This window comes from Panthera pardus, unplaced genomic scaffold, assembly GCF_024362965.1.
Source record: "Panthera pardus isolate Hobbes unplaced genomic scaffold, ASM2436296v1 HiC_scaffold_27, whole genome shotgun sequence".
Taxonomy (NCBI): domain Eukaryota; kingdom Metazoa; phylum Chordata; class Mammalia; order Carnivora; family Felidae; genus Panthera; species Panthera pardus.
The window spans coordinates 82,849,997-82,863,506 of NW_026526843.1; the positions used below are offsets into that span (position 1 = coordinate 82,849,997).

Consider the following 13,510-nt stretch of genomic DNA (forward strand, 5'->3'; position numbering starts at 1 on the left):
CAAAAGCTCCCTGGCGATGAAAGGCTCAGTTCACCTGGAAGATAAATCACAGCCAGAACGTGCTCATAGCCACTTTGGAGGTGTTCAAAGGGGCCTCAAGTCTTTGGTTCCTATCCATGTCCTACCTTTACAGTCTTTGCCATGATTGTCTCATTGGAAGTATGACATTCAAGGGGACCATCTCAGCAAGACCCTTAAACTTACCCCATCAATGTTAGTTCAGTGTCAAGGCCAATTTCTGCTACTGTGGCTAATATCATGAAGTATGTTTGCCAACCTCCAGTCTTATTACGGTTATCTCAAATAATGACAAGCTATGTAGAATTTCCTTCATTGGTTTGTCCATTTTGATAAGGGTTCCCATAGTGGCTTCAGATGAACATGAAATGAACACTGTAAAAAGCTAGTCATGTTCCACCAGAAAGCAGAGGGGAAGACTTTTGGCTGCAAGAAAATACAATTTGACATAAACATACTGCAAAGAGAGTTATTACAGCTTATTTAAACAATAAATCAGGCCCTTGACAATGTCACCGAGGCATACTATTAAAAAGTCAGCACTTTTTTTTTTTTAAGAGGAATTTTTAGGGGTGCCTGGGTGGTTCAGTCAATTAAGCATGCGAGTTTGGCTCAGGGCATGATCTCATGGTTTGTGAGTCCGAGCCCCGTGTCTCAAAAATAAATAAACATTTAAAAAATAAAGAGGAATTTTTAAATATTTATGTATGTATGTATGTATGTATTTATTTATTTTGAGAGACAGAGTGTGCGCACATGATCAGGGGAGGGGCAGAGAGAGAGGGAGAGAGAGAATCACAAGCAGGCTTCACACTGTCAGCACAGAGCATGATGTGGGGCTCAATCCCACAAACCATGAGATCATGCCCTGAGCCAAAATCAAGAGTCGGACGTTTAACTGAGCCATCCAGGTGCCTCGAAAGTCAGCACTTTGTAATTCCCAAATACAGAAATGAAGAGAAGGACATCTCCTTTATTAAACAAAATGATCTCTCTCTTAGATAAATGAAACAAACCATCTCTTCATATGGATTTCTGCCCTTTCGGTTCTAAGGTATCCATCAAATGAATTATCTTTTTCATAGCAAAAGTTTGGTTACTGCAATTCTGAAATCTCCCTGGTGAAATTATGCCAGTTAGAGAGATAAACATAGGTGTTGACATTTCACTGAGAAAACATGAAGGAAGCAGGTATGTGGCCAGGAGGAGGCAGTTTTAGACTGAGGAGATCCCACAAGAATTGCAATGCACCATAAGGATGGTGCTTGTGTAACTGTGTCTCCAGATTTTGGCCAAAGGCCAATCATCACTGATCATGGGCCAGGAATAAAAACTCTCCTGACTCTGGGAAGATGAAACTAAACAAAACAATTCTCAGGGACACAAAGACAAAACTGACAAAGAAATTCATGTAAGTGTTGTTCGTTTTATTGTGAAATACACATAACATCAAATTTACCATCTTAACCATTTTTAAGTATACATTTCAGTAGTATTAAATACATTCATAAGATTGTGCAGCTATCACCACCATCCATCTCCATAACTTTTTTTATCTTACAAAATGGAAACTCTGTACTCATTGAACACTAACTCCCTATTCCCCTTCCTCCTGACAACCCACCATTCTACTTTCTGTCTCTGTGATCTTGACTATTCTAAGTACCTCATATACAGGGACTCATACAGTATTCATCTTTTGGGGACTGGCTTATCTCACTCAGCATAATGTCCTCAGTGTTTATCCATGTTGTAGTGTGTGTCAGAATCTCCTTTCTTTAGAAAAAAAATATTTTAATGTTTATTTTTGAGAGAGAAACAGAGGCAGAGCTTGGGTAGGGTGAAGGGCAGAGAGAGAGAGGGAGACACAGAATCCGAAGCAGGCTCCCGGCTCTGAGCTGTCAGCCCAGAGACTGATGCGGGGCTCAAACTCACGAACTGTGAGATCATGACCTGAGCAGAAAGTGGACACTCAACTGACTGAACCACCCAGGTGCCCAGAATTTCCTTTCTTAAAGGCTGAATAATATTCCATTTTAGGTATAGATCACATTTTGCTGATCCATTCATCCTCTGATGGACAGTTGTGTTGCTTCCATGTTTTAGCTGTTGTGAATAATGCTGCTATGAACATGTGTGAACAGATACCTATTTGAGACTGCTTCCACATAAGATTTTCTAATGGTGATCCAAGCCTTGTTTGTCCAAAGGACGCTGGTCTGAGGAAACCTGAGCTCCTTAGCCTCCCAGGGCCAGCTTGAGAATAAATGTGTCAGGGCCATTTTTTTTGTCTTCCTATAGACTTTTCTTTTTGTTGTGTAGTAACAATCAACTATGTAACTAAATAGAACACTTATATATTTACTATACACAATTAGACAGACCATAGGAGCAGGTGGTAGAAAGCTACAAAACAATTTTCCAAGTAACAATACATATCTGATCAGATAACCACAGTCCCAGGGATCCTTATTCCTAGGAAAACAAATAAAACAAATAAACCCAATGCAGGGGGCCTCACTGAAATGTCTAGATTCAAGTCACTGTGAACTTCCTTCCAAGCATGGGCGGGGAGGTGACTTAATTAGCTGGAGACACAAGGGGTTGCAGATAGGAACACTATTACTGAGTTGAAGGTCACAGAGCAGGGAAGTGAGGGTTTCTGCTGAACCTCCTTCATTTATGTTAATGCACATCAGTCAAAGACCATCAGAACACAGCTGCAGTCAAACCAAATTGGGTTTATTGGCTTGCTGCAGTGAGGGAGCCCACACACCATAGGGAACTGTGGAGTATCTGAAAAAGGGGTGTTGGAAGTGAGTGATTATGGGATTTGAGTTTATGTTAGATGGCTTTTGTAGCTTTCAGGGTACAGTCTTGCACTAATTTTGTTAAATTTGTTTCTAAGTGTTTTTATTCTTTTGGATGCTATTGCAACTGGAATTGTTTTCTTAATTTCAGTTTTTGGATTGTTCATTGCTAGTGTATAGAAATACAATTGAGTTTTATAATATTGATCTTATATCCCGCAACCTTTCTGGTCTCATTCATTAACTCTAATGGGTTTATTGTGGATTCCTTAAGATTATCCACGTGTCAGATCATGTCATTTGCAAATGGAAATAATTTCACTTCTGCCTTTCCACTACGGATGCCTTTTTTTCTTGCCTAAGTGCCCTGGCTAGAACCTTCAGTACAATGTCAAATAGAAGTGGTAGAAGTGGTGAGGGAACATCCTCATCTTTTTTCTTTTTTAAGTAAGCTCTACGCCCAATGTGGGGCTTGAACTCATCATCCTGAGATCAAGAGTCACATGCTCTACCAACTGAGCCAGCCAGGCACCCCTGGAACATCCTTGTCTTGATCCCGATCCCTGCAGGAAAAATTTTCAGCCTTTTACTGTTAAGTATGATGTTTTCTGTGGGGTTTTGTCCTTTATCAGGCTGAAGAAGTTCTCTTCTATTTCTCGTTTGTTGATGATATGTTACTTCCCACCTTAACACAACATACTTACAAGGACATTAGCTCACAGTTCCTTAACTGGGATCTCCGCTTAGGGTCTCACAAAACTGAAATGAAGGTGTTGGGAAGGGCTGCAGCCTCATCTGAGGCTTGACTGGGGAAGGATTCAAGCCCACCCAGGTCATTGGCAGAATTCAGTTCCTTGCAGTTGAAGGACTGGGGGCTTTGATTTCTTGCTGGCTGTCAGCTGGTGGCCACCTTCAGTTCCTAGAGGCTACCTAGAGGTAAGGGAGTGGGAATCACCTCACAACGTGGTCATTTCAATAGAGTACACAGTTAGTTAGACATCAGCTGGAGGCAAAGACAGTGATAAATAGGTGACACATTAGAAGCCTGAGGGCAGGGGTGCCTGGGTGGCTCAGTCAGGTAATGTCCAATTCTAGATCTCAGCTGAGGTCATGATCTGACAGTGAGTTCGAACCCTGCATCAGGATCTGGGCTGATGGTGTGGAGCCTGCCTGGGATTCTGTCTCTCCTTCTCTCTTCCCCTCCCTCACTTGTGTGCTCGTGCGCGCTCTCTCTCTCTCTCAAAATAAATAAACTTTAAAAGAAGTCTGAGGGCACAACACCCTGACTTTGTGGCTTTTAGCATCCGGGCCTTACAACTTCCAATACCCCAGGGCTGACAGACCAAGAGCCTCAGGTGCAGAACATGCACTTTTCTCTTCAACCTCTGCCCCAGGGTAACCTATAGCTCCATTAAAATATGTTTGCATTATGGTTTCAACCCCCACACCAACAGCCTCTCCTCCCTGGGGAAAGATGGCTGTGACAGTTCCATCAAGAACCTTGTAGGGCCAAAAACTTCCCCTCCCAACTGGTAAGAAGAGTCCCTTAGATGAATGGAAAAAACCTCAGTTGGAGACCACCCAAGCTATGACCCATACCCTCTGCAAACATAAAAAGAAAAGACACCCCTAGCCCTGGAGTAGTTGTTGCCTCTGGGCTTGCCCACCCTCCCTTCTTGACAGTGTATTGTCCTTAATAAACTGCTTTGTGCTTGCTACCTTCCTTCTGTCTGTCTTTCTTTGAGCAAGGATCATCACAAGAGTCTTTCCTGGGGAATCCAAGAACCCAGACCTCCATTCACACAAATGCAGACTCTCCCATCCGTAACAGTGTCAACCTCATTTCTAATATAATTATGTACACGTAAGCCCATATATCTGCTCACCTTTGGTTATGCACACTTTCAAAGGGAAGGGGATTACACAACATTGTGGACACCAGAGGGCGCCTGGGTGGCTCAGTCAGTTGAGCATCCGACTTCAGCTCAAGTCCCCCCGTCTGGCTGGCTGCTGTCAGCGGGGAGCCTGCTTTGGATCATCTGTCTCCCTCTCTCTCTGTCCCTCCCCCCTCTCAAAACTAAATAAACATTAAAGAAAGAGAAAAAGATTGTAGACACCAGGAGGCAAGGATCATGGGAACCACCTTAAACATGTGTTCATCACACTGGCTGGGTATATCATCTTCAGGTCCATAAAGGGATGTGTATAATGATTTTCATTGTAAAATTGTTATACTGCAGAGATGGAGACAGAATCAATGGATTAGATATACTCACAGCAACATAAATGGGTCTTTCTTTTCTTCACTTTTAATTTATGCCGTGTTAGCATACTTTGTTTTAATTCCAAAATGAAAATAATCTTTATCTTTTTATCTAATTTTAATAGTAATACATATCTATTGCAACATTTTTCAGACAGCAGAGAGAAGTGTGAAGGAGAAACTGACAAACCATTATTTATTGCCTCACCCCGAAATAACTACTAACATTACTTTCCCAACATTTTTTGCCCAATGGATACACAAATTTTACCAGTTTTGTTTCTTTTGATATATCATTTTAAGTGACTTGAAATCCTTTCTTGAGCAATATATGGGTGAAATCTATGTATCTATGTATCTATCCTCGCCCACAGTAGCGAGTAACTGTTTATTCACTGAACAAGTCATATATCTCCTCCCAGGGAGGGAGAGGTGGGGACCAGACCCCCATTCCACTCCACTGAGTCCATTTTTCTTGCCTGTCTGCTAAGGGACAGCAAGGTCTGTTGCCTCGGCAACTGCCCTCCTACTGCCATGGCAACCGCCATCTCAGGCTCCAGCTTTCCACCTTGCCCCTTGGGCATCTCCATGGCGATGGGCTGGATGGAGGGGCTGCTGGTGCTCCCAAGCTGCGCCTGCGTGGAGTGGCGGCAGAGGGGGTGGGCAGGGGAGGGCCGGGTTCCCTGGTGTGCGCAGCCGCAGAGCACCGCAGCCTTGCCCGCTAGCCCAGGTGCTGCGCATTTGCCAGCCAGTCCGCCCGTCCGGAGCCCGGCTCGCTGGGGCAGCATGGCGTGGTCGCCACTGCTCGGCGGGCCGCGGGCCGGGGGCGTCGGCCTTTTGGTGCTGCTGCTGTTGGGCTTACTTCGGCCTCCCCCTGCGTTCTGCGCACGGCCGGGAAAGGTGGGACACCAGTCGGGTTCGGGGTGGGGGTGGGGAGAAGGGTGCTGCAGGCAAGGGTCTGCGCTCGGCTGCTGGCCCTTCATCCTCGCTGGCCCTTGCTCCCGGACGTGCGGGGAGGTCGGTCAGGGTGGCCTGGGGTGCAGCCGCCAGTCGGCGCCCAGGCCATGCCGGACTCGGTCTCTGGGTGTGTGGGTGGCGGTGTGCGGGGCTCGCCTGGCAGCCGCACCCAGCCCATCCTTGGCACTTGGTGCAGGCCGGGCCTCGCCCCGCCGTCGCCTGTGCGCTTTCCATGGGACTAGCGCGCATTCGGGAAGGGAGTGCGCGCACCGGTCTGTGTGCACGAGATGCGATGACAGGGGCGTGAGAACGTGATGGCCCTGTAAGTGTGTGTCCTTTGATGTCAGCGCTTCCAAGCGTCCATGCAGAGGTGCGGTTGTGGGTCTGAGTGTGCATCGTGTGTGATGCCGGTGGTGTTCCTGCGCGTGACTTGTCTCAGTGACACCGTGTGTTGGTGAATCCTGTGGTGATGACTGACCTTTGGGCGTGTCTATGTGTGTGTGAGACAGAGAGAGGGAGAGAGAGAGAGAGAGAGAGAGAGAGAGAGAGAGAGAGAGAGAGGCGAGGGGGGGGGGAGGAGAAAGAGATTTCATCTTTTGAGAGGGAATACTTTTTGCATTCCCATGTGCACATCCCATTTGGGTTCTGTTGGACCGAGTGACCAGGATTTTGTATGGGTGTTCATGAGGCTGTTTCTCTGTCTCTTTGTGGAGCTGTGTCATTGTGGGGAGAGGAGCCATGATGTCTCTGTGCTGCATTGTGTCTTTAAGGATGGTGCGTGTCCACGCATCTGGGTAGCTTGGCGATTGTAACTGCATGAGCAGCCGTGTGTGTGAACGTGTGCGGTTCCTTGCGTGTGGATGTGGCAGTTTTGCGTTGCACATGTGACATCTCAACGCCTGCTAGTCCATGTGAGTGTGTGTGAGGTTGTGATTGCTGGTGAGTGTGTGGTTCCCCAGGGGCTGAGGAGTTGTGGCGCACAGGGCGCTTGGAGCACAACATCCTCCAACTCTTCAGCGCTGTCAGCGTCAAGGATGGGGGATTTAAGAATTATTAAATATTTTACGTATGGCGTAATATAGTTAACATACATGTATGATGTAGCGAATAATGATAAAATAACCCCCATGTCTACCCACCACTCAGTTTAAGAAATAGAGCATGATCAGTAGTTAGAAGCCTCTGGTGCCCCTGCGCACAGCAACCCTCTCCTCCAGAATCATTATCCTGTATTTTCTGTTCATTGATCCCTTACTTTTTTAAAGGAATCCTCATATAGGTATATATGTCTAAACAATATGTTGTTTTAGCCTTTCCTCATAGAAATGGAATCATGCCAGGCATCTGGCTCCTAGTTGTCACTAGGGGTCACTAGGAAGTCATCAGGATGTCTTAGGCCGCCTGAAATCCAATTCCAACCTCCTTTTTGTTTTTGTTTTTGTTTTGGCTGTGCATCGGTTGTGAGATGCGTCCACCATCCACATTTCCACATTGAAGTGCATGGCTGTAATTCGTTTACAAAAGTCAATTGCTGCATAATATTTTATTTTATGAGTATATTGCCAGTATATGTGTATATCATGGTTTTATAAATGCATTCTCAATAAGCCCATAGACATCTGGGTTGTTTCCAGGCTTTTGTCCTCCCCTTCTCCACTTTTATGCTATTTCAAACAGTGTACCACCCCAGGAGTGGGTCACAGGATTTGTGCGTCTTTTTAGACATTGCCAAATTGTTTTTTCAAAGTTATTCTCGCAGTTGAATTCCCACCAGCAGTGTATGAGAGTTTCCATTTTTTCCACAGCCACGCCAACATTGGACATTATTAGACAGTTTGATTTTTGGCAATCTTTTGGACGCACTGTGCATAGTAGCTCATTGGCATTTTAATTTGCATTTTCCTCACTACTAATGAGGTGCCCTATGTCTCATATTTAGTAACTGAGTTTCATTTTTTGTGAAATATTTGATCATCAGTTTTCCCTAGGTTTAGTTTGTTTGCCTCTTTGCTTTTTAGGCATTCTTTGTGTATCTGATGCCAATCCTTTATTCGTGTTGCAGGCATCTTCTCCCATTCACTCTATTTGTGGTGTCTTGGGATAACAGGAAATCCTTAATTTGAATGGAGTCAAACGTATTCATCTTTTCCTTTCCATTGCTCCCGCATTAGGATCATTTGTTGTCCCTGCATGAGTCTTTGAAGGAGTTGATCCTGTCTGCTCGGAGTGTCCCTTCCATTGTGTAGCAAGTGTCAAGATCTGTTCAATCTTATCACTTCCTTCTGCTCTATTGAATCTGCTATTTAACTGGCCTGTTTTAAATTTTTTTTAACATTTCATTTTCAAGTAATCTCTACAGCCAACGTGGGGGGCTCAAGCTTACAACCCCGAGATCAAGAGTCCCACGCTCTTCTGACTGAGCCAGCCAGGCGTCCCTTGCCTGTTTAATTTTTAATTTCATTTAAAACATATTTCTAGGGGCGCCTGGATACCTCAGTCAGAAGAGCTTGCGACTCTTGATCTCGGGGTTGTAAGTTCGAGCCCCCCACGTTGGCTGTAGAGATTACCTAAATAAAAACAAAAACAAACAAAGAACAAAACATTTCTAGATGTTCGATGTGTTTCTTTTTCAACTCTTCATGGTCATTTTTATGGTCTTTTGTTCCTTACTCGCACTTTTGATACCTTTTTAAAATTTCTTTAAACTTTTTGAAATTGTTTTAAAACTGTCCAAATTGAAAATTAGTCATTGGGTAATTTATTCTAAAGAAAGACGTACACACAAGCCAAATAATATATGAACAAGGTTATTTATCCCAACATGATAAGAACAGCAAAAGATTGGGGGCACCTGGCTGGCCTAGTGGGTGAAGCGTGAGGCTTTTGATGGGGCTGAGTTCAAGCCCCACTTTGGGTGTAAAGATTACTTAAAAAATAAAATATTTTAAAAAAAGAATAGCAAAAGATTGGAAACACCCTAAATGTCCATCAATTGAAGACTAGTTAAATAAAATATGTACATCCACAGGAAAACAATTCAATGCAGAGGAAAGAAAAGGAGAGGGAGAGGGAGAGAGGAGGGGGAGAAGGAGACAGGGAGATGGAGGAAGAGAGAGAGGAAGGGGAGGAAGAGAAGGGAGAGAGAGAGAGAGAGAGAGGAAGGGAGGGAGTGAGGAGAAAGAAAAGGGATAGGGAAAAGATGAACTTAAAGGTACTGATCTAGATATAGATTCCAAAGTTCAAGGTGCAGAGCAGTCTGCTATCTCTTGGGTAACACAAGTGAACAATAAATAGGAACCCATAAAATGCAGATATGGTTCTTCTAGTCCATAACATCAATATAGAAAAATCTATGGCTGTCATGTCTGCCATCACCACTCCTGTTAAAAAAAAAGAAAAAGAAAAACTGTTCTTCAGCAGCCCTGGGGCAAATTGAATCACTAGGAAACCATTGCGGGGTTGAGGATCTATAGGGGGCTTTGGTTGTCTTAAGTGTATCTGGAGATATTTGGGGTCTCCAGTGGCCTTAGGGGTGTCTGGGTATATTTGCGGGGCCACAGTGCCTTTGGTGGCATCTGGGGATTTTCGAGGTCCATGGAGATCCCCTGGGTGGGTCGGTGGGGGGGGGGGTCCCTGGCCTGACGGACGCTGACATCTCTTCCCCCACCTCCTCGTCCTCGTCTTCTGGCAGGAACTCCGCGGCCTGGGCGCAGCCTCGTCGCCCATGGCGGAGGCTGGAGCTCCCCGCCGCTTCCGGCGAGCAGTGCCCCGCGGCGAAGGGGCGGGGGCTATGCAGGAGCTGGCGCGGGCGCTGGCGCACCTGCTGGAGGCCGAAAGGCAGGAGCGAGCGCGGGCAGAGGCGCAGGAGGCCGAGGATCAGCAGGCGCGCGTCCTAGCACAGCTGCTGCGCGCCTGGAGCGCACCCCGCACTAACGACCCCCGCGCTGGGCCTGGAGGACGACCCCGACGCGCCCGCCGCGCAGCTAGCCCGCGCCCTGCTCCGCGCCCGTCTGGACCCTGCAGCCCTCGCGGCCCAGCTCGTCCCTGCCCCTGCTCTCAGACCCCGGCCCCCAGTCTACGACGACGGCCCCACGGGCCCGGATGCAGAGGACGCCGGCGAGGAGACGCCAGATGTGGACCCGGAGCTGCTGAGGTAGCCCAGCAAGGGGCGGGCAGGGGGCGGTGCCTGCATCCTGCTGGGGGAAGGAAGGGGAGGGGGACGGCTGGGGCCTGCCTCACAGCGTGCTGCCAACACCTAGGCCCTGGGACCCTAGGAGGGAGTGAGGAGCTGGACCCAGGGTGTAGAGTCAGAGATGTCTGGCTGGGGAGAAAGTGGGGGAAAGGGACTCTCGGTCCCGGGGAGGAGGCTCCAATGTCAGCTTCCTGGGGGGAGTAGTGGGGGGCAGGGAAACTATAGTTTCTGGGATGGGAGGCAGGGACAGCTGGAAAGCTGTGGGCTGGGGACGCCTGGGTGGGGGGGGGAGGCTGGTGACTGCCGGGTCCCCAGGCAGTATGGGTTGCAGGGTCATCTGGGACCTAGGCCCGCGATGTTGATGAGCGGGCACATTCTCCGTGCCTTCCACTCGGCTCTCCTGCAGGTACTTGCTGGGGCGGATCCTGGCGGGGAGCGCGGACCCCGAGGCTGTGGCTGCCCCGCGCCGCCTCCGCCGCGCCGCGGACCAGGATCTGAGCCCGGAGGTGCCCCCTGAGGGTGTTCTGGGGGCCCTGCTGCGGGTGAAGCGCCTGGAGAACCCTTCGCCCCAGGCGCCGGTGCGCCGCCTCCTGCCCTCCTGAGCACCGCCTGAATCCTGCGCGCCCTCCGGCCCAGGACCACTCACCCCAACACCCTACCTGCACACTGAGAGCGGCTTACCCCGTCAGCTGCAGTTGCTGCCCTTGGACTCCCAAGATCCCCGCCCTTGCCCCCACAATAAATGCGATCTAAAGCAGCTGTTTGCTTGTCTGAGTGGCAGTTTCTAGGGGGCTGGTGGGCTGTATGGTGATGGCTGCCCTTAGACAAAGGCATAGGGACCCCTGCCCTGGGGCGGTAGAGACACCCTCCCCCACTCTAAAGCCTCTTCTCGCAGGAGGCGGCATCCATAAAGACAATGGTAGTAACCACCCAGATCCCATGCCCCACTCCGGAAGGCTTGGAGGACTCTTTCAGGGGCCCGCAGTAGCATCTTTCTAGGGTCCATCCTTCTGAGGACCGAGGGGTGGCTGTGAGGTGGGAGCAGAGGTTGGGCTGTACGGAGGGGGGGTGGTGTCCAGAAGCACACGTGAGCGCTTCCAGATGCAGGGAGGGGCTCCCAGTGGGAAGAGAGGGAGCAAGCTGCAGGCCTTATCCCCGCTTGGAACTCCGAGTCTGAGAAATTAGAACCTGGGGCTCCAGGTCATTAACAAAGTGTCTTTGTCAGGGGAGAAAGCTAGGGTGCATTGAGTTAGCTTGATCTCTAATGTTGACATACTGAGTTCCACAGTATAGAGGCTCGCTCTACCTGTACTCTCACCCAGCCCTGCACTATTGGGAGTTGGTGTGGTGGTAGTTGGTTTATGCTCCTGCCCTTTGCACTGGCTATTCCCTCTGCCCCAGGTTACCTGCGAATTTTTGCTCAAATGTCACCTACTCGATAAGGCTTTCCTCGACCTCCCCCACTTTTTATTCCTACACCTGCCTTATGTTAGATCTAGGAGGGCAGGGATTTTTAAGTGTCTGTGCCTCTCCATCCTTTGCATTCAAAGCAGGGCCTGGCACACAGTGGGCTCCCCCCGCCAGCATTTCTTGAATGAAAGAAATCTCACAAGTAACATTCTCCCCAGTTTCACTCCCACCCACAGAACACTTGGCACAGAGGCAGCTTTGAAACCTGAGAACACCATTTATTTTTGCACAAAATCTCTTAGCTCAACAGTAACCAGTACTATGCCCTACATTATCAGATGCCCATCACCAAACAAAAAACTCCCCGAGAGAGAGGGATTCATCTATCCCCCGTACACCAACAGTGTCCCCACACAGCTAGCTGCTCCCGAGGTTGCATGTCTAGGAACCACCACCCTGGCCTGGGGGAGGGCCGCTTTTCTTGACCAAGATCTTTAGGCCACGGAGCAGCCGCAGCGGCACATGGCCTTCTCGTGCCGGCCCTTCTCCCCACCTGGCCCTGCCACGGCCTCTTTTGCCATGGCCTCCCGGACCTTTTGGATCTCATGGATGAGCAGGGTGAAGGCCTCCTCTACACCTTGCCGCGTCTTGGCTGAGGTCTCCACGAAGGGGGCTCCCCAGCTCTTTGCAAGGGCTGCAGCGGCCGCACGAGCGTCTCCGGTGCTGGTCACAAGGTCACACTTGTTGCCCACAAGGACCAGGGGCTGGGTGTGGTGAGGGCCCCAGGTGGCCCGCATCTGCTGCAGCTGGGCTAAAGACGAGGGGTCATCCAGGGCGAAGACCCCCAGCACACCATCCCCGATCGCCACACACTGGTCACGCAGGGCCCTATGGGTGGCCTGCCCTGCCGTGTCCAGGACATTCAGAATGCAGCCCCCGTGGCCCAGGGCCACCTCCTTCCAGTAGGAATCCTGGATCGTGGGGTCGTGGTCTTCCACGAAGCACTGGTGGTTCAGCTGGATGGTGAGCGCACTCTTGCCCACGCCACTCGCGCCCACCACTACCGCCTTGTACTCAGGCAGCTGCTTGCTGACACCCTTGGGGGGTCCCTGCGCCCTCTGGCTCTCCTCCTGGGAGCTAAGGCTCCACGTGCCCAGGCCCAGATCAAACATGTTAGGCTTTCTTGGCAGTGCCATTACCCCGTGGGCAGCTCAGGGAAGGGATGTGAACACCAGACCCTACGAGGGAAAGAGAAGAAAAGACAATGGGGACAGGGGTAGGTTAGGCAAGACCATTTGGGGGCAAGGGGACAGTTGGGTGGCATCGCATCACTTTCCCTAAGGGCCTAGGTGTGTGCGAATCACCCTCTAATATGCTATATACATTATTTATGTTGCTTAATTTCTGTCTCATTCCCTCTATGTGAAGGCAGTGATTTTAAAAAGTTTTATTTACTTTTAATTGATAGACCATAAAGCTAATCCAGTTAAAGTGCACAATTCACTGTAATTTAGTATATTCAACTGTTCTGCAACCATCACCATAATCTTTTTTTTTTTTTCCCTTTAAGTAATCTCTACACCCAACACGCGACTCGAACCTACAACCTCGAGGTCTGGAGTCGCATGCGCCCCCACCATCACCATAATCTACTTTTAAAATATTTCCATCACCCGGAAAAGAAATCTCCTGCCCATTAGCAGTCCCTCCCTGTTCCGGAGGAGGGAGAGCAGGGATTTTGGTCAGTTTTTATTTGGTTTTGTATCACTGTTGATTGATCCCCAAGCCCCACATAGTGCCCCATCACATATTATAAGCTGAGCAACATTCCTGCCCCCAGGGAGTTTGTATTCTAAAAGG

The 13,510-nt window shown here is 48.9% G+C and overlaps 2 protein-coding genes across 2 annotated transcripts; one reads left to right on the plus strand and one right to left on the minus strand.

The window, feature by feature from the left end:
• Window positions 1–5,779: 5,779 nt before the first annotated feature.
• On the plus strand, window positions 5,780–11,000 carry PCSK1N (proprotein convertase subtilisin/kexin type 1 inhibitor). The gene is given in 4 exon segments (XM_019417414.2): window positions 5,780–5,991; window positions 9,740–9,985; window positions 9,987–10,201; window positions 10,647–11,000. Coding segments are annotated over 4 exon segments (771 nt in total). The 5' UTR covers window positions 5,780–5,877; the 3' UTR covers window positions 10,843–11,000.
• Window positions 11,001–11,903: 903 nt separating this feature from the next.
• Window positions 11,904–13,176, minus strand: ERAS (ES cell expressed Ras). Its single transcript, XM_019417415.2, has one exon. The coding sequence runs from the start codon at window positions 12,844–12,846 to the stop codon at window positions 12,145–12,147; it is 702 nt and encodes a 233-aa protein (XP_019272960.1). The 5' UTR covers window positions 12,847–13,176; the 3' UTR covers window positions 11,904–12,144.
• Window positions 13,177–13,510: the final 334 nt, after the last annotated feature.